The 19,927-nt window shown below is 49.0% G+C and overlaps 1 protein-coding gene across 5 annotated transcripts in view; it reads left to right on the forward strand.

Moving 5' to 3' along the window:
- The window catches only part of LOC123060233 (cysteine-rich receptor-like protein kinase 10), a 42,601-nt gene that overhangs the window by 3,107 nt on the left and 19,567 nt on the right, over positions 1-19,927 (forward strand). For 3 of the 5 annotated variants that reach the window (XM_044482834.1, XM_044482835.1, XM_044482831.1), the window contains exons 3-8: positions 4,990-5,086; positions 5,592-5,645; positions 6,716-6,799; positions 6,926-7,009; positions 9,077-9,805; positions 9,888-9,979. In XM_044482834.1, the coding sequence (XP_044338769.1) occupies positions 6,988-7,009; positions 9,077-9,805; positions 9,888-9,979 (843 nt within the window). In that variant the 5' untranslated portion in view covers positions 4,990-5,086; positions 5,592-5,645; positions 6,716-6,799; positions 6,926-6,987. Of the gene's footprint in view, positions 1-4,989; positions 5,087-5,591; positions 5,646-6,715; positions 6,800-6,925; positions 7,010-9,076; positions 9,806-9,887; positions 9,980-19,927 lie in introns of those variants that run through there. The other 2 variants (XM_044482832.1, XM_044482833.1) reach the window with 2 other exon arrangements.

Here is a 19,927-nt window from a genome sequence, read left to right on the forward strand (position 1 = left end):
AAACAACTTTGCGGAAAAAGTACATCACTAAACAAATTGAATGTCATCTTACCACATCCATCTTTTAGTGTCAGGTCTAAGTTTGCGAGAGTCAATCCTGGGCACAACTCCTGTAGTTCCAAACAAACCAAGCAGAATTAAAAACCAAGATCCAAAATTAGAGATCAACAAGCACATGTGAGGCTCTGGTTCTTACATCGATCTGCTTCTGCAAATAACACGGCGGCTTTCTTATGGGCAGTTAATGTTCAGTCATGTTCCACCACTCAGTGGCGGAGCTTGATGAAGATTGTTCAGTCATGCCCTTATTTTGGATGGGCCCTAGGCTGTCACACTCACCACCCTTACAGAGTTCTGAAGGGCTGATGGGTTGAACTTTACCATCACTAGCACTACCGGTAAGGTGCACAGGTTGGATCTCAAGTTTTAGTTTTCTCTCTTTTTACTACTCCCTCCGTCCCATAATATAAGAACGTTTTTTACACTAGTGTAGTGTTAAAAACGTTCTTATATTTTGGGACAGAGGGAGTAGTTCGGAAACTTTGCCTTCCTAAATTGCAGGAAAGTCATCAATATAATGTATCTACAAGGAAGGTGGTGCCTCCACTCATCTTGTTGTCTCATGCTGCTACAAGCTTGCCACCATAAGACTTGTCAAGGTCCAATGGGGACGTGCCACTCAATACTATGGATGGGTCCTAGGCCGCCGCACCTTTTGCCATGGCCCAGCCCATGACAGGCAGCAGCAAAGGGTGCCTTTCCAGAGCAAGGTGGTTGAGATGGGTGCCCATGCGCCCATCCATCAGTCCCCTCAACAATCTTCATCAAGCTTGGGCGGCTGCACCATTTGCCATGGTGCAGCCCATGACAGGCAGCAGCCATAAAGGGCGCCTCTTCAGAGCAAGGTGCTTGAGATGGGCGTCCATGCGCCCATCCATCATCACAACAGCTGCTGAGTACATCCATTCCATCCATGGTGTTTGCCCATTCTTGGCAAAGGAAGAAGTGATGCAACTCCAATGGAGGTGGAGCAGCCCACAATGTGCCCATTCTTGGCAAAGGAAGAAGTGATGCAACTCCAATGGAGGTGGAGCAGCCCACAATGTGCCCATTGTTGGCAAAAGAAGGAAGAGATGCAACTCCAATGGAGGTGGAGGGGCCCACGATGCTATATGTTGTATATTTTTTATTTTTTATTTATTGATGCCTGGTGGTGATGTTTGGCCATTCTTGGCAAAAGAACAAGAGATGTAATTATTTATACTCCATTTAGAGGTATATATAGATGCTGCACGTGAACAGAGGCGGAGTTTGAGCATAATCCAAGACGGGGCCATTAGCTGAAGGGAGGCAAATTAATAGGGAAGGAGGGGCTAATCTCTAGTTTAAACACTAGTTAGGCCTAAAATAGAGCATATTCTTCAAATGGTTGTAAAAGTTAAGGGGGGCTATTGCCCCCGTTGGTCTACACAAAGCTCCGCCACTGCACGTGAACGCTGAATGAAGTTACATCAGGGCTGACGAGAAGTGCATCGATGCACAGCCTGTACCCGCACAACCCAGCTACACTCCATTGTCAGGAGTGTTTCAGGTAGGCCAACTCCACCGCATGACCTTAAACGGACGTTCGGTTTGGCTGGATTTTGTTCCTTTGGGACGGTGATGGGTTCGTCCGTGTCCGGTCTTGTCCGTTGGGTTGTGCGTACGCCCACCGTGCGGCCGCACCCCAAATCACGTCCGCGTTGGACATGATTAAAAAAAACAGAAAAACGTAAATAAAATGACTAAAAAAGTAAATAAATCCAGTTAAAAAAACATAAAACATAGTTAGGGGGTCACGGCCACAAAACGGTCCAGTTTAGCAGTTCACTTGACGGCCCAGTGCCATAATTGACATAAAAAATTTAAAAAACGTCGCCCGCGTTCTTCTGCTGCGCCCGTCGATGCCGTGGCCCTCGCCGTCTTCAGTGGCCGCCGGTGTCGTCGTCGTCGCTGACGAGGTCGACGTAGGCCGGCGGCGCGTGGTACACGGGGGCGGCCTAGAAGGCTGGAGGTGCCTGCACCACCTCCTCCCGGGCGAGGCCTCCCGCTCCGGTGACCACGGCGGCGTGGGGCACCAGTTCACGCCCCCCATGGCGTCGGCCATCTCCGGAGCCGTGCATGACCAGCTCCAGTGCTGGCCCACCAAATCCGGGTGGAACGCGGCCACCGGCGCGTCCTGCATCGGCTCCTTCGCCGCCACCATGTCCAACTCGGGGATGGCAACGTCGCCGGCCGCAGAGAGGGCCATCGTCTCCTCGAGGCTCGGCCATTGGCGCTCATCATGCGTGTTCATGGAGTCCTCCATGACACGCTGCATGAGCCGTGCCTCCTCCTCCGCTGTCATGCGAGGAGGTGGAGGTGGTGACGGAGACGGGGAAGGCGACGGCGTGGGCGTGAGGCCGCACACCCGCGTACGCCCACGCACCTCCAGACGTGGCCGCCGCGGCCCCGACATTGTGCCGACGAAGTAGGACGCGCGCCGCGTGTCGTGCTCGTCCTGGAGCCAGGTGTCCTAGAGGCCGGAATCGGGGGCGTACCTATCGTCGAAGTAGAGGTCGTCGGGGAGGAGGCGGCAGCGGCGCTCGATCTCATCGCGGCGTGCACGGCCGCTCGTCGGCACCGGCGGGATCGGGACCCGGTCGTCGCTGATGTGCCAGTTGTTGGGGAGGTGGACGTCGCTCCACGGGACCGGTGTCCTCGTCTCCCAATAGCGTCGTCACGCATCGGTGCTGAGGTACTGCCGATCGCGCTCGCCGGCAGGCCTAGGGGCGATGGTGAAGGGGGCCGGCGCGGGGGCTCGACGGGAGGAGCGCGGCGGTGACGCGGGCTCCTCCTTCATGGAGCCTCGGCGGCGGCCCGAAGAGGAGCCAGCCTCGCGGTCGTGCTTCCCCTTGCGGCCGTAGTTCCATAGCCCCATGGCTGCGCCCGGCCGGCGACTTCGAGGACGGGGAGCGGCTAGGGTTTGGGGGTGTCGGTTTTCGAGGAGGCAAAGAGGGGCCGGAGTGGGAAGTGTGGACGACGACCGGTCCACGGGTTCCCATTTAAGAAGGATGGCGGCCGTTTAATGGCCAGATGACAGATGGGGCCACCCGCGCGTGCGCATTGATGTTGGGCGGTGGGAGGTAGGTGGCCGCCTGCTACACGGCCCCGACGCAGATGAGCGCGCGTCCGTTTGCCGTCTGCCGCGACCCAAACCTGACGTAAATTTACGCTCGAAATGGGTCGAACCGGACACAAAATGGACAAGAGGGCCAATCTCATTCATCCTACAGATTTTTGCTCTGTGTATCTTACTTCTCTTATTTGTTCTTTAATTCTGTTTGGTCATATTTATGCGTGCTGATTCTGTTCTCAACGATTCAAATATTTCTGAAAATTAGTACTCCATCCGTCTCAAAATTCTTGTCTAAGGTTTGTCTAAATACGGATGCATCAAGTCACATTTTAGTAGTATTAGATACGTTCATATCTAGATAAATTTAAGACAAGAATTTTGGGACGAAGGAAGTAAATAGAAAATCCATCTCACCATTATAGCAAGTACACATGTTAGTTCTTGCTCTCTTTCAAAAATATGTGTCATTTATAGAGGAGCAAGAGCATGTCGTAATTTGTGCTCATGTATGGAAATTAGGCTATATCTTTGATTATTTTCTAATAATTTTTAGGTAAATCTAAATTTCTTAATAAAATACTGAAAATATTTTGAATAGCAAAGCATAAAACCAAGCCACGATCCCTTCTTAATGTCAGGTTCATCTAGACGAGGGCTTCATCAGATACATCTCACTTGCTTATCCTAGCATCCTTTTGCCCCTGGAATTATGCTTTTTGTTATCTCTTGAGTTACTTGTTTTCTCCAACTCTTGCCATAACTGTTTAATGGTAAATGTATGCAAAAGGGAAAAAAAATCTTATTTATATCTCATGGGCGTAAACCCCGTGGCCTGATGAGCGACATGACTGACCATGGCCTGACGCAAATGCCATGAATCACACATAGCGAACGATGCGTAGTACTCGTCCAAGTTGCCGCTTTTTTCCAACCCCCCTCGAACTGGAGTATTTTGATCCGGCGTGGGCCAGAGTAATATGTTACTTTTTTGTTCCTCCGCTTCTATTTTTGTTTCTCTTTTCGTATTCCTTTTTCCTACATTTTTCAAATAACACGAAGCATTTTTTAGAAAACACAAAATTAGTTACATGAACATTTTCCCTAAAATACACAAACATTTTATATTTTATAACATATGAATTATTATTGTATTTATTGTTCAAAATTAGTTTTTAGTTCTACATATGTAAAAATAAAAAACAAGGCTTATCTATTTAGTGGGCCGCATTTAACCTAGCCCATTAGCTTAAAAACGATCTTAAATAGGGGTATCCTATTATATTTAAGTAATGGAAAACGATCTTGAGTGTTCTATATGATACTGTGATGGAGAATTATAAAAAATCAGGTAGGGCACCCTATATTCGAGTGTAACATTTTAGTATGGCAAACTGGTCCTCCGAGCAAGTTTTCTTTTCCATTATACTGCCTTTTCTCCTATCCCAGTGAAAGTCCTAAAAGTGCCCTAACAGTATCTCAAATGCTGGTACTATTACATAGTTACTATATAGGCTATATATACTGCTAAGTAAATGACTGGACATCATTGCGGTTTTTTTCTTGACAGTTAGAATCAATAGCATGGAAGCTGTAGTAGCATTCAGACATGATTCTATTGCTCATAGAGGCCATATTTGTGTCTCTGAGAAAGCTTGTTTGCTTATCAAATAGGAGTACATATTTTGCTATTGTGACTTTGCACATTAAAACACATTGCAAGGATAGATATCAGAACAATGAGCATGCAAGTTGGCCTCCTCGAATTATTGCTCTTTAGCTCTCCCTATTAAAGATCAAAGTATCCACTTCACTAATTTAATATGATTTTGCAGGTACTTATTCTTCTCCAAGAAGGGTTATCAGGGGAGGAGGGGCATACAGAGGCAGGGCACAAATGGGCACGCAAATAGTTTAAGGTACATCTGCCAGGTATAAAGTTAGATTCTACTCACACCCTAAAAAAAAACATATCCTGCTATGAATAATAGAGAAAGTCACTATTCAAATGAGAACTTGAAATTCCTACTGTTTACAACATGGCCTTTTCTCTTTTGTTTGTCAAGAAAGGGTTAAATCTGGATACTGAAATTTCTTGCATGCTAGGCTCATAGTTCACCACGTTGTTCCGTGATTTTTGTGTGATCTTCTGAGGTTTCTAATGTACTGTGTGTTGCTAGCAACTTATGAAGGCATACTAGCTTTCCCTTGATTCCTAACATGCATGATTTCTCTTAATACAAGAATTATGTATATATTTCACAAGCTTGTTTGCCTGTCAAATCTAAGCTTTGTTTTATCAGTCACTCCACCCAATTAATGTGAATTATAATGATTAATCACGTAAATACATATTACTGGAAAATGACTCGCTCAAAATGGTTACTTTAGGAGTTTGATGTTTTAGCTTGTTCAACTTGCTTAAATGTACTTGCAGGTTGATTTTTCTGTAGAGTTTGTGAACTAGGACTGCACAGGACTGTACGGGCAGGTGAGCTCAACCTCCTCTCTTTTCATTATCTCTATTGTGCATGTCTATATATAATATGTTAGCGCAACATAAGTCATGAGCTGTCTAGTGAATTAGTCGACAATAAATGTTGTAAACAATAAATGGAAGACATTACGAAAAATGAAAAAGGCACACACTTGTCAACGATAAAGCAAAGTTTTCGTGGGTATACCTGTAAAACAGCGCTAAGACCTCACCTTTTAGAAATAATTACAATTATGAAAACATGGATCAAATTGCTGAATTGAATAAATTTGGTGCTATCATATACCCACCATGTTCATGACTAGAGGTAAGCGGAACCAAATCAGTGACACCTGTTATAGGGTGAACCACCACCTCTGAAAATGTATTATGCGAAAATGATTCCCTCAATCAAATTGGCTAGTTGAAGTTAGAGTTTGATGTTTTAGTTTGTTTGACTTTAAATTGGCCAGTGGGCCTCATTTAAGCCAGCCCATTAGCTTAAAAATTATCTTAAATAGGGGTATCCTATATTTAAGTAAAGGTAAATGATCTTGTGTGTTCTATATGATACTGTGATGGAGAATTATAAAAAATTAAGTAGGGCATCCTATATTTGAGTGTAAAATTTTAGTATGGCAAACTGGTCCTCCGAGCAAGTTTTCTTTTCCATTACACTGCCTTTTCTCCTATCCCAGTGAAAGTCCTAAAAGTGCCCTAACAGTATCTCAAATGCTGGTACTGTTACATAGTTACTATATAAGCTATATATACTGCTAAGTGAATGACTGGCCATGATCGCTGTTTTTTTTCTTGACAGTTAGGATCAATAGCATGGATGCTGTAGTAGCATTCAGACATGATTCTATTGCTCATAGAGGCCATATTTGTGTCTCTGCGAAAGCTTGTTTGCTTATCAAATAGGAGTACATATTCTGCTATTGCGAGTTTGCGCATTAAAACACATTGGAAGGATAAATATCAGACAAATGGGCATGAAAGTTGGCCTCCTCAAATTATTGCTCTTTAGTTCTCCCTATTAAAGATCAAAGTATCCACTTCACTAATTTAATATGACTTTGCAGGTACTTATTCTTCTCCAAGAAGGGTTATCAGGGGAGGAGGGGCATACAGAGGCAGGGCACAAATGGGCACGCAAATAGTTTAAGGTACATCTGCCATGTATAAATATCAGACAAATGAGCATGAAAGTTGGCCTCCTCAAATTATTGCTCTTTAGCTCTCCCTATTAAAGATCAAAGTATCCACTTCACTAATTTAATATGATTTTGCAGGTACTGATTCTTCTCCAAGAAGGGTTACCAGGGGAGGAGGGGCATACAGAGGCAGGGCACAAATGGACATGCAAATGTATAGAGGTGAGGAGGACCACCCTGTAATATGTAAAATGCTTATCCAATCATGTTCTCGATACCCCCCAAAATTCAGAATTTGTTTTTGGCAAAATTTGATAATATTGATAGAAGGTACATCTGTCATGTATAAAGTTAGATTCAACTCACACCATAAAAAAACCAAATAATAATAATAATACATATCCTGCTATGAAATAGAGAAAGTCACTATTCACACGAGACTTGAAATTCCTACTGTCTACAAAATGACCTTTTCTCTTTTGTTTTTCAAATTTTTTTTTGAGGAAAAGAGTGATACAGATCACTCAGATGGCACATTACAATCAGTAATTAAGATATCCCTAATCACTTCTGGCACAGCAGCCACCATATACATGTCTCCACCTCCACCTCCAGCATAGCTTGCGCCTCTGCTTCCTCCAGTGTCACACTCGAATTGACCTGCCTTGCCAATGAGAAAAAACGGCTGCCCCCTGCGGTCTCTTGCAATAGGCCCAGCAGTACTCACCCCGGAGTCAGCCGAGTAACCAGCGTCCATATTTAACTTAACCCAACCATCCTCAGGGGGAATCCATCTAGTAATATTGTGTGTGGAAGCTTTTGCAGTCTGTATTGACGGAGATTGCTTGTTCTCCTGGTGCCGATCATCTGGGAAACAGGGGGTGTTGAACCACTGTTGCACAGCCTCTTTCCCTGAACCTGCTAGCGAACCATGGCCACCAACACCAAGTTCAGCAACATGTTGCTCCAGAAACGCTGCCGATTGGCCTACTGTCTCTTTCCCAGACTTAAAAATGCAGTCATTTCTCAGGTGCCAACAACGCCAGAGAAGAAGTAGAATTTTTGCCCGGGTTTCAGTGCTGCATGTAGATAACAGATTCTGCAGCCAATCCTATCCCGACTCCTGGAATATATTTTCACCTGGGAGCTCCCACAGTGCTCTCATTTCATTCCTTGCTTTTTGTGCATGCCACCACAGCAGGAAATTCATTTTCCTCCACACAGCCGCAAATACTACAAACGCTGCTGATCTCCAGCGAGCGCTTCCACCTATTCTTCTTTGTAGCCAGTGTGCCTGTAGCAACCCTCCAGCCGAATACTCTAACTTTTGCAGGAACTTTGGACTTCCAAATAATGTCCCAAATACTTCAGTCATACGGCTCGTTAGACGAACAAGAAGCACGAGTTCCACTTTGAGATTTGAGAGAGTATGCCAATTTGTAGGCGCTCTTAACAGTAAACATACCTGTTTTTTCATAGTTCCAAGCCAGACAATCCTCCACATTCTCCCTTGGAATTTTAATGTTACATATTGCCTCCGCATCAAACGGGTAGAAGATCTGGTTAACTTCTTGCATCTTTTGTTTTTCGAGAAAGGGTTAAATCTGGATACTGAAATTTCTTGCATGCCAGGCGCATAGTTCACCACGTTTTTCTGTGATTTTTGTGTGACCTTCAGAGATTTCTACTGTGCTGTGTGTTGCTAGCAACTTATGAAGGCATACTAGCTTTCCCTTGATTCCTAACATGCATGATTTCTCTTAATACAAGAATTATTTATATATTTTCACAAGCTTGCTTGCCTGTCAAATCTAAGCTTTGTTTTATCAGTCACTCCACCCAATTAATGTGAATTATAATGATTAATCACGTAAATACATATTACGGGAAAATGACTCGCTCAATCAACCTGCAAGTACATAAGCAAGTTGAACAAGCTAAAACACCAAACTCCTACAGAATCTGTCTTCTGGTCATCCAAGTCCCAGTAGTGTTTCTTTAGGATTGTTTTTTGCCTCTTAAATAGCCAAGAATATTGTTTCTGGAAACTGCCAGTTTAACTAGCTCATTTAGAATCTATTTGAATAAAACTGAGAAGCGGCATACGGGAATGACTGAAAATCTCATTTTTACAAGATTACTAGCTACATTTGTTGAGTTCATGTTTGTGCTTAGGGTGTAGAGTCGTAGAGAAATGATTATGTAAATAAGGCTAAATTTCAGTTCTTGCTTCTTGAACTGCATCACTTTTCATATATCACTAACTTGCTGCTCATCTATCCTTTTCAGGTCACGCCGTCGTGGCTGCACTGGTTCTGCTTACCACCGTCACTGCAGCAAGCCCAACTGGCTACTGGGGTTACCTCTGTGATGGTGGGAACTACAGTGCGCCCAGCAAGTACCAGCAGAACCTTGAACAGCTCTCCGCCACGCTGCCTGAAGCAGTCGCCTCCTCCCCCACTTTGTTCCACACGCAGGCAGTTGGCTCCAGCCACGATAGAGCATATGCTCTGGCAAGATGCCGCGGTGACACAGAGGCCGACGACTGCAGGAGATGCCTTACACAGGCCTTCCAGGATGCCCGGGCTGTTTGCACGTTCAGGAAGGGTATTTCCATCTACTACGACACGTGCAGCCTCTGGTTCGCTGAGAAGAAGATCAAAATTCATCTTGGAGATTCGCAGTCAGTCCTTAGGGCGGATGGTCCCCCTATACCTACCCAATGCAAGGCCTTCCAGAACGATGCCAGTACACTTATCGCAGATGTGGCGAGGAAGGCATCAGATTCTTCTCAAAGATATGCCACGGGAGAAAAGGGTCGTGATGAGCGTGCCTGCAACTACACACTATACACTCTTGCTGACTGTCTACCTGGAATTTCAGCTGCTCAGTGTCAGGTCTGTTTGGAAGATCTAACCTCTACACCAGGCCTGAGTGGTGGGCAAATGGGTGAGCGAAAGGCTACCCTGTTGTGCAGTTACCGTTTGGAGCCTTATCAGTTCTTCAGGGATACAAAAGGTGAGTTACCATGAGATGCAGAATTGAATGCTTCTTCTGTTGGTCATATGCTTTCCTTGAATAATGTGTCAACTACATACAGGACACAAGAACAAGACTGTTTGGATCGTGGTGGGTGTAGCGGGAGGCGCAGTGCTACTGGCAATCGCCTTGCTACTTTGGTGGTGGCTTCTGGTAAGTTTTTCCCGATTCTCAGTAATCCAACTAATGATGTATTGCATCTTACCCTGGATACCCTTTGCTCAATTTAGTACACGTACAATGTTAATATCACACACTCCCCCTCAAGATATAATCATGCCCATCTTGCTACAAATGGTGGCTAGATGTTATCACCCCAGCCATCTGTCAGGAACCGAACTGTAATCGAGCTAATCTAGCACTCAATTGTCACAAATTCAGAGAAGAATTGGGGAATTTCGGCTAGGGTTTATACTGCTTAAAATGGGGAAAGTAGCTCAGCACGCCACTGGGGAAAGTAGCTCAGCACGCCACAGGTGGCTAGGGTATACACCCAGATACATCAATCATGTCCAGAATGGAGAGGAACGAGTTGGCTTTATAGCCATTACAGCAAGAATGCAGCGAAGGAAATAAAACAGAGCATATGCCGCTCTGGAAAGTAAACAGTGACAGGAGCGAGACTCGTAGCCGTTAGATTGAAGATCGACGAGCGACTGCAATCAGCCGTTGGCGAACCATTATCCTGACGGGCGAGCCACAGGATGATGCATCGATGGCTGAGAATGAATCTGGCATGCAGAAACAGGGGATATTCTGTAGTGTTTCTTCAGATAGCAGCAAACAGCATGACAATTCCCCCTGATTAAGACTGAGCTTGTCCTCAAGCTTGAAATGATGGGAACACCTTTTGAATGAACGCCGAGTCCTCCCAGGTAGCAGCTACAAGGGGCAGGTTAACCCATTTAACAAGCCATCTGACTACTGGTGTACTTATGTTGCCTTGTGGTCTGGGGATGAGTTTTCTGTCCAAAACTGCTTCAGGTTCCATTCGAATCATACCATCTGATCCTACCAAGGGCAGGTGCTTGGAGGGAACCACCAGAGGACCAATATGCTTCTTGAGCTGGCTCACATGAAAGGTGTGGTGCAATTGGCAGCTTTCTGGTAGGAGCAATTTATAAGCAACCTTGCCAATCTTCTGAAGAATTTTGAGGGGACCATAAAACTTGGAGTGCAGTTTGAGGTGCCTGTGCAAGCTTAGGGATGTATGCCTATAAGGCTGTAACTTCAAATATACCATATCTCCCACAGAGAAGTCCCTTTCTTTCCGAAAAGTCCATTCTGCACCCGAGCTCATATGCTCCCGCATGAACAGTAAAATCGAAAAAAATTCAAAAAATTCCAAATTTTTTTTGAGACAAACATTGACAAAAGTTCTAAGTGCCTGCAAAAAATCGTCATGAAATCACATCCCTAGAAGGCGTGGCAAAAAAAAACAAATTCAGTGCTTCAAAATGCGTTTGAAAGTAGCTTTTTCAGAGTACTTTTTTTGTTTTTTTTGCCACGCCTTCTAGGAATGTGATTTCATGACGAATTTTTGCAGGCACTTAGAACTTTTGTCAATGTTTCACTCAAAATTTTTTTGGAATTTTTTGAATTTTTTTCGATTTTACTGTTCATGCGGGAGCATATGAGCTCGGGTGCAGATTAGCCGCGTCCCTTTCTTTCCTTCTTTTGTCAGCATAGTGTTTCATCCTAGCTTGTGCTTTGAGGAGATTTTGTTTGATAACTTCGAGGGCCCCTTCCCTGTTCTGAAGAAGATTGTCACTGTCCTCACAGATAGTGTTAGGGAGGGCTGATTCTGCAAATCATGGGGGGAGGGAATCCATATAAGGCCTGGAAGGGTGTCATTTGCAATGCAGTGTGGAAACTGGTGCTGTACCACCATTCAGCCAAGGATAACCACCCATGTCACTTTTTAGGCTGTTAAAAACACATGCATCTGAGATAATTTTCCAGGCATTGGTTTACTCTTTCCGTTTGTCCATACGATTGTGGGTGGTAGCTTGTGCTCATGTGCAGCTTGATCTTGAGGGACTTGAACAATTTCTGCCACAAGTGACTAGTGAAGATTTTATCCCTGTCAGTTACAATGACCAAGGGCATGCCATGCAACTTGAAAACTGTATCAGAGAAGGCTCTTGCCACAGATTGCACTGTGATGGGGTGTTTCATGGCTATAAAGTGTGGATACTTGGTGAACCTTTTGTTCTCAGATAGGGGCAATCCTTCCACAAAGTCCATGCTGATGTGTGCCCATGCGAAATCAGGAACAGGCAGGGGTTTTAGGAGACCAGGGTAAGGGGAGTGCTCTGCTTTGTTGAGCTGACAGACTGGGCATTCCTTGACAAAGGTAATTACATCTTGTTTGAGGCCTTGCCAATGAAAGACAAGTTTGACCCGTTGGTAGGTGGCTCTTTCACCAGAATGGGCTCCTAATTCCGAAGCATGAAAGGTTTTTAAAATGTCTGTTCTGAGGGAAGTTGATGTGCCAACCACAACTTTGTTATGGAATCTCAATATGCCATTTTTGTAGGAGTAAGAGCTTGGACTGTCTTTACTGACAGCACATTCAGCTATGAGTTCCTGCACCCTTGTGTCAGACTTGTAGCTCTTGACTACCTCTTTTATCCAAGTAGGAGTGTTGGTACTCACAGTGAGCATGGACACCATGTATTTGACTCTGGATAAAGCATCAGCAGCTTTATTTTCTTTCCCCTTCTTGTATTCTACTGTGAAATTGTATCCCAAAAGCTTGAGCAGTAATTTATGTTGTATGCCTTCAGTCAACTTTTGCTCCTGAATGTATTTGAGGCTCTCTCGGTCTGTTCTAATCACTAGAGAAGTTGCTAAGTAGTGCTTCCACTTCTTTACTACTTCAATAATTGCTAAAGCTTCCTTGTCATATGTAGACATGGCTGCTGCTTTTGGTCCAATAGTTCTGCTGAAATAGGAAACGGGCCTCCCCTCTTGCATTAAGACAGCTCCTAGTCCATAGCCACAAGCATCTGCCTCCAAAATGAAGGGCTTAGTGAAGTCAGGTAGGGCTAGGAAAGGTGCATTTGTTAACTTGTCCTTAAGTGTGAGGAATGCTTGCTCTTGTTGTTCTTGCCAAACAAATGCATCCTTCTTCAAGCAGTCAAACAGGGGTCTGCAAATAAGGCCATATCCCTGGATAAACCTTCTGTAATACCCACTTAGTCCAAGGAAGCTTCTGAGCTCAGTGACATTTGTGGGTGCTGGTCATTCTTGAATTGCTGTGATCTTTGCAGGGTCAGTGGCTACTCCATCCTTGCTGATAACATGGCCTAGATATTCTACTTTAGATTGACCAAAGGAGCACTTGTCCAGTTTGGCATACAGTTGGTTTTCTTGGAGTGTAGCAAATACTTTGGACAAGTGGACTTTGTGTTCTAGGGTCTGACTGAACACTAGGATGTCGTCAAAGAACACTACCACAAATTTGAAAGGACCAAACAGCAAGTTCATGAGAGCTTGAAATGTTGGAGGGCCATTTGAAAGGCCAAAAGACAGTACTAGAAATTCAAAGTGCCCCTGAAGTGTGGAGAAAGCAGTTTTGTGGATATCGTCCTCTGCCATTCTAATTTGGTGATAGCCATTTCTGAGATCAATCTTGGAGAAAATCTGAGCTCCCTTTAGCTAATCTAGGAGATCTTCTATCATAGGTATTGGGTACTTGTTTTTAATTGTGACGGAGTTCAACTTCCTATAATCAATGCATAGTCTCCATGAACCATCCTTCTTTTTCACTAAGAGAAGAGGAGAAGAAAATGGGCTGGTACCTGGGCCTAATGAGGCCAGCTTTTAGGAGGTCCTGGATGATTTTCTCAAGTACCTCTTTTTGGTGGTGAGGAACTCTGTAAGGTCTCTGGTTTACAACCTTTGTTCCTTCAACCAATGGAATTCTATGATCACAGGGCCTGCTAGGGGGTAAGCCAGTAGGGGAAGAGAAGATTTTCTCATATTTCTGGAGTACTGGTTGGAGCTCTTGAGGTACTTGCTGGGCTGCTGCAATTGGTTCAGAGCAGGCAGTAGTAAACAAGAAGAAACCACAAACAGCTTGGTCCATGACCTTATCAGCAGTGTCTACAATCTCAGGAGGTCTTTCCCAGGGTACAGTCTCATCCACAAAGGTCACTAGTGTCTTCTTTGGTGTTGTAATCCGTATTTCCATTAAGATGAAATCCATTTGTAAAGGGTTATGTTTCCTCAGCCAATCCACCCCTAAGATCATGTCATACCCTTAAGATTCAGAACCCTGAAAGTGTCTGTAAACTGATGACCTTGTATGGTATATGGACAGTTGTGGGCTGTGAAATCACTCCATAGGACCCCTCCACTGGCCACAACTACTTTAATCTTGGGTGTATCGATGATGAGGGAACCACAGGATGATGCATCGATGGCTGAGAATGAATCTGGCACGCAGAAACAGGGGATATTCTGTAGTGTTTCTTCAGATAGCAGCAAACAGCATGACACCATCATTGCTGCCAAAGCTGCTTTTGCCAAGCCATTCTTCATGGAGGTATTCGTCTTGGTTGTCTGGTGCATTTGGAAGCAGAAGGAATAGAAAGATTTTTGAGAATACTAACCCTGGTTTCTCCTCTTTAGAAAGGAATGTACATCTTTATCTTTTAGGCTCTCCTCTGAGCTTGCTGCTCCTCTTGGCTGCTGGCTCAACTCTCTGGCCTAGGCCCTTGTACAACCCCTTTCTTTCTCTTTGTATATACTTGTACGAAGTGGCCCAAGATCTTTCACTTCAAATGTTTTCCCCAATCTCTCCTTGAGGTATTTAATTTCTTCAACATCATCATCAGTTACCATTATATCATCAACATACACCACCAGGATAGCAGGGGGTATCAGGTGGAAACACACTATCTTCTGAAAATCTGGAAATTTTTGTTGTGGTCAATTTGATGTCATCTCAGCCCCCTCCCAGTCATTTTGCAGAAAACTACCTGCAAACCACATTCTGCAGTTTGCAAAGAACCCCTTCTTAAATGTCTGTCCTCAAAATTCAGCCCGCTGGTACACTTTGTGGATGCATGGTCCTGGACCTTCCCGGGCCTGTGCCATTTGGGCCTGTCAGAGATTTCCATCAAAAGTAGCACTAGTGTTGTTAGCTGACAGTCAACAAGTTTTCTATTAGAGGACAACTGAAATATTTAACTATCCAATTCTTTTCGAGCAATGCATTTGGTTACAACCCATTCATTTTGAAAACTGCAACACTGATTATGCTGGAACATATATCTATATCTATAAAAATAAACCAAAATTTGGAGTATGGATATTGGTAGGAGCTAGGACCCTACCGGGTCTAGGGTGGAGGTTGTAGGGGAAGGAGGGTGCTGGACGTGGCGGAGCTCGCGGTCGCCGGCGACAGGGCGCCGTCGTGCTGTGCGAGGGAGGAGGAGGCGGCGCAAAGAGCAGGAGGCGGCTAGGGTTAGGGTCCGGCTCCTCTGGGAGCCGGGCAATAGAATTATTCTTATTGCTTCCTCATGAACGAGTCTTACAACTAGTATATATAACCACAATAGAAAATAAAATAGATAACTTGCGGGCTAAGCCCCTAACTAAATATGCCCAGTGGGCCTCCTACGGCTGCCCGGTCATAACATCTCTCCCCGCCTGCGCAAACAGCTCGTCCTGGAGCTGAAAGTCGGGGTAGTGTTGGCGGAACTCGTCGCGCTGCTCCCAAGTAGCGTCCTCCTCTGGGAGGCCAGCCCACTGAATCAACACATACCACACCCCGCGACGAAGCTGCGCCTTCAAGACCTTCTCCGGCTCCGGAAGGAGGCGCCCGTCGAAGGTCGGAGGAAGCGCCAGAGGGGCCGCGGGTGGCTCCCCGCGGAAGGGCTTCAGCAGCCCCACATGGAAGACGTCGTGGATGCGGGCACCCGCCGGAAGCTGAAGACGGTAGGCCACCTTCCCGATGCGCTCCAAAACAGCAAAGGGCCCGGCGTAGCGAGGGCCCAGCTTGCGCTTCGCGCGTGGGTCCAGCGACTGCGTAGAGCGATGAAGGAGACGCAACCAAACCCAGTCACCCACCGCGAACTCCGCCTCGCGATGGTGGTCGTCATAGTAGTGCTTGGCCAGCTGCTGGGCCTGAAGGAGGCGTTGCCGGACCTCGGCCAGCATCTCGTCATGGCGCCGCATGAAATCACCGGCCACCTTTGTCCGAGCCGTCGCCGGATCAACCGGCAGTATGGGCGGGGGCGGCCAGCCGTAGACCACCTCAAATGGAGTGGCGCGCAGGGCGGAGTGATAGGAGGTGTTGTAGCAGTACTCCGCCCACGAGAGCCAATCCACCCAAGCGCGAGGATGATCACCTGTGACACAACGCAAATACATGGCAATCACCTTGTTGACAACCTCAGATTGGTCGTCCGTCTGAGGATGGAAGGCCATGCTCAGGCGGAGCTTCACGCCCGCCAACCGGAAGAGATCGGCCAGACATGGCCAGTGAACACCAGGTCTCGATCGCTGACGATCGAAGAGGGAACCCCGTGGAGGCGGACGATACCGTCGAAGAAGGCACGAGCCACAGATGCAGCAGTGTAGGGATGACCGAGCGCGATGAAGTGAGCATACTTGGAGAAGCGGTCGACCACCGTGAGAATGACCGATTTGCCGCCCACCTTGGGGAGGCCCTCAATGAAGTCCATGGAGATATCCGCCCAGACCTGAGACGGCACCTCCAAGGGCTGGAGCAGATCAGCCGGCAGGAGTGTCTGTCTTGTTACACTGGCACGTCACACAAGACCGGACCCAGTCACGGACCAGGGCCCGATCACCTGGGATGTAGAAGTCGGCACGGAGACGATGGAGGGTTTTCTGCACACCCTCATGGCCCGCTGAGTGGGCCAGTAGCAGCACCTGGTGATGGAGATCGTCGTGCGCCGGCACGAAGACCCGGCGCCCATGAAGGAGCAATCCGTCGGCAAGGCGCCACGACTCCTCTAGCTCACCCGCAGCCAGTTGCTGCTGAAGGAGGAGGGCGTCTGGCGCGGCGGCTGTCACCCGGTGGATGTCGGTGAAGAGAGCGAACGTAGGCCCTGAGCGTATGCAGAGTGCCGCCCCTTCGGAGTCGCCCCCGGTAGTGTCGTGGTTGGCATCGCGGCGAGACAGGGCGTCGGCCACGGTGTTAAGGCGGCCTGGGCGGTACTCGACGGTGAAGTCGAAGCCGAAGAGCTTGCTGATCCACTGGTGATGCGGCACGGTCGAGAGCCTCTGGTCCAACAAGAACTTGAGGCTGTAGTGGTCCGTGCGAATCCGGAAAGACCGACCCCACAGATAGGGCCGCCAATGGCGCACTGCCTGCACCAATCCAATGAGCTCTCGCTCATACGCCGCGAGCTTAAGATGGCGCGCGGCGAAGGGCCTGCTGAAGAATGCGAGGGGTCCATCGCCCTGATGAAGGATGACACCGAACCCTGCACCGGAAGCGTCGCAGTCCACAATGAATGGCCAGTCGAAGTCCGGCATCTGAAGGACGGGCCCTGTCGTGAGGGCCCCCTTGAGGGCCTTGAACGCCACGGTCGCCTCCTCATCCCAGGCAAAGGCGTCGCGACGGAGCAGGCGCGTGAGTGGAGACGCGATGAGGCCGAACTCCCGGATAAATTTCCGGTAGTAGCCCGCGAGGCCCAGAAACCCGCGAAGAGCCCGCGGTGAATGCGGGTTCGGCTAGGCGGCGACGGCCGCCACCTTGTCGGCGTCCATGGCCACCCCCTCAGCCGAGATGACGCGACCGAGGTAGGCGTCCCGAATGAGCACTTCGAGTGCTTAAGGTGAAGATGCGCTCGAAGCTCGTTGAAGACGATGGCGATGTGATGAAGGTGCTCCGTCCACGAGGCGCTATAGATAAGAATATCATCAAAGAAAACGAGCACAAACCGGCGCAAGTAAGGGCGGAGGACATCGTTCATCAGAGCTTGAAAAGTCGTCGGGTGCATTGGAGAGACCAAACGGCATGACCAAGAAGTCGAAGTGGCCGTGATGAGTCCGAAACGCCGTCTTGGCGATATCATCCGGGTGCATGCGCACCTGGTGGTAACCCGACTGGAGATTGAGTTTGGTGAAGAAGCGCGCCCCATGTAGCTCATCCAGGAGCTCATCGACCACCGGAATAGGAAACTTGTCCTTAAGTGTCAGGGCATTGAGGGCGCGGTAGTCGATGCAGAAGCGCCACGTGCCGTCTGACTTGCGGACGAGGAGTACCGGCAATGTGGAGATCCAGATGATGCCCGCGGCGAGCATGAGTGCACACTAGCACTCCAGCTCGTCCTTCTGCAGCTGCGGATAGCGGTATGGCCGGACCGCCACCGGCGCCGAGCCCGGCAGGAGATGAATGCGGTGATCGTACACCCGGGCAGGCGGAAGGCCCCGCAGCTCGTCGAAGAGGTCGCTGTGCTGCTGCAGGAGGTGCTCCAAGAGTGGGTGCTCAGCCTCGGTAGTGGTCGTCGCCAGCTGAAGTTGGGGCGTCGACGGTGAGGCGCCCTCCCACCGGACGCGGCGGCCGAGACACCAGAAGGACATCGTCAAGGTGTCGAAATCCCAAAGGATGGGACCCAGGGTCCGCAAGAAGTCGACACCAAGGATGAAGTCGAAGCAGCCCAAGTCGATGCCTGCACACGTGATGGTGAAGTGCTCGTCGCCGATGGTGATGGGTACGTTTCGCGTGAGCCCATGACACCGGAGACGATCGCCGTTGGCCACCGTGACCCGAAGATGCTCCCCGCCCGTCGGCTGAAGCGCTAAGCGGCGCATGGTAGCCTCGGGCAGGAAGTTATGTGTGGAGCCCGTATCCAGAAGGGCCACCAGGCGCTCGCCGTGTATCATCACTGGCAAGAGCATGGTCCGCTCATCGCGGATGCCGGCAAGCGCATGGAGCGAGACCACGAGTGTTGTCACTGGGGCGGCCGCGGGCGCGGCCTCGGCAGCTGCGGCGTCGAGCCCCTCACCCGAGGCGTCCTCCTCAGTGTAGTCGGCCGTCTCCAAGTAGAAGAGTCGCGGGTAGACATGGCCCGACGCGTAGGGCTCATCGCAGTTAAAAGCAAAGCCCCAAGCGCTGACGCTCCAGCTGCTCTGCCTGAGAAAGGCGACGGAAAGGCCACGTCGCAGCCGGGGTGGTAGTCACCGGAGCGGCCGGGGGTGGCCGGGCCGGTGCCGGGGATTGTCGGGCGGCCCGTCGGCCTCCTCGAGCTGGGGCTGCCTGCTGCACAGCCTAGACGCGGCACTCGAAGGCGTGGGCGTAATACATGGCCGTCTGGAGATCCTGGGGTCCCCGGAGCTCCACGTCCACGCGTATGTGATCCGGGAGTCCACCGACGAAGAAGTCGGCCCGCTGCTGCGCCGTCACACCTGACACGTGGCAAGCCAAGGCCTGGAAACGGTCGGCGAAGTCCTGCACCGTGGAGGTGAAGGGAAGGCGGCCTAGCTCTGCCAGGCGGCTCCCGCAGATCGATGGCCTAAAACGAAGGAGGCAGAGCTCGCGGAAGCGCTCCCAAGGGGACATACTGCCCTCGTCCTGCTCGAGGGCGTAGTACCAGGTCTATGTCGTGCCGCGAAGGTGGTAAGAGGCGAGCTAGGTACGCTCCGAGGCAAGGGTGCGCTGCCCGCGAAAGAACTGCTCGCACTGGTTGAGCCAGTTGAGGGGGTCCTCCGTGCCGTCATAAGTGGCGAAGTCCAGTTTGGCAAACTGCGGCGGTGTCTGTGGCGGGGCGCCGTGGCCGATTGCCTCGGAGGTGCGAAGCAGCAAGGACTGGGGCGCCCGGTTAGCATGGCCGCGGCCCGTGTAGTTCCCCGCCGAGTCGGAGGGATCGCCGTACTGTAGAGTGGGCCGGCCACTGTGACGGGGGGTGGCGATGATCCGGTCAGCCAGGCCAGTATTGGGGACGGCGACGGCGGAAAGCGCACTTGCTGGATCGGTACGCCTCCTTGTATGGTAGACCCGGGCCCCGAGCTGGACGGTGGCGGGGCCGGCAGCTGCGGCTGCATCGGCACGGACCTGGGTGGCGTGGGGGGCGCGGAGAGGGCCGGGGCCGGCCACTACGGCCATTGGGGCGCGAC

Source organism: Triticum aestivum, chromosome 3A, assembly GCF_018294505.1.
Source record: "Triticum aestivum cultivar Chinese Spring chromosome 3A, IWGSC CS RefSeq v2.1, whole genome shotgun sequence".
Classification (NCBI taxonomy): domain Eukaryota; kingdom Viridiplantae; phylum Streptophyta; class Magnoliopsida; order Poales; family Poaceae; genus Triticum; species Triticum aestivum.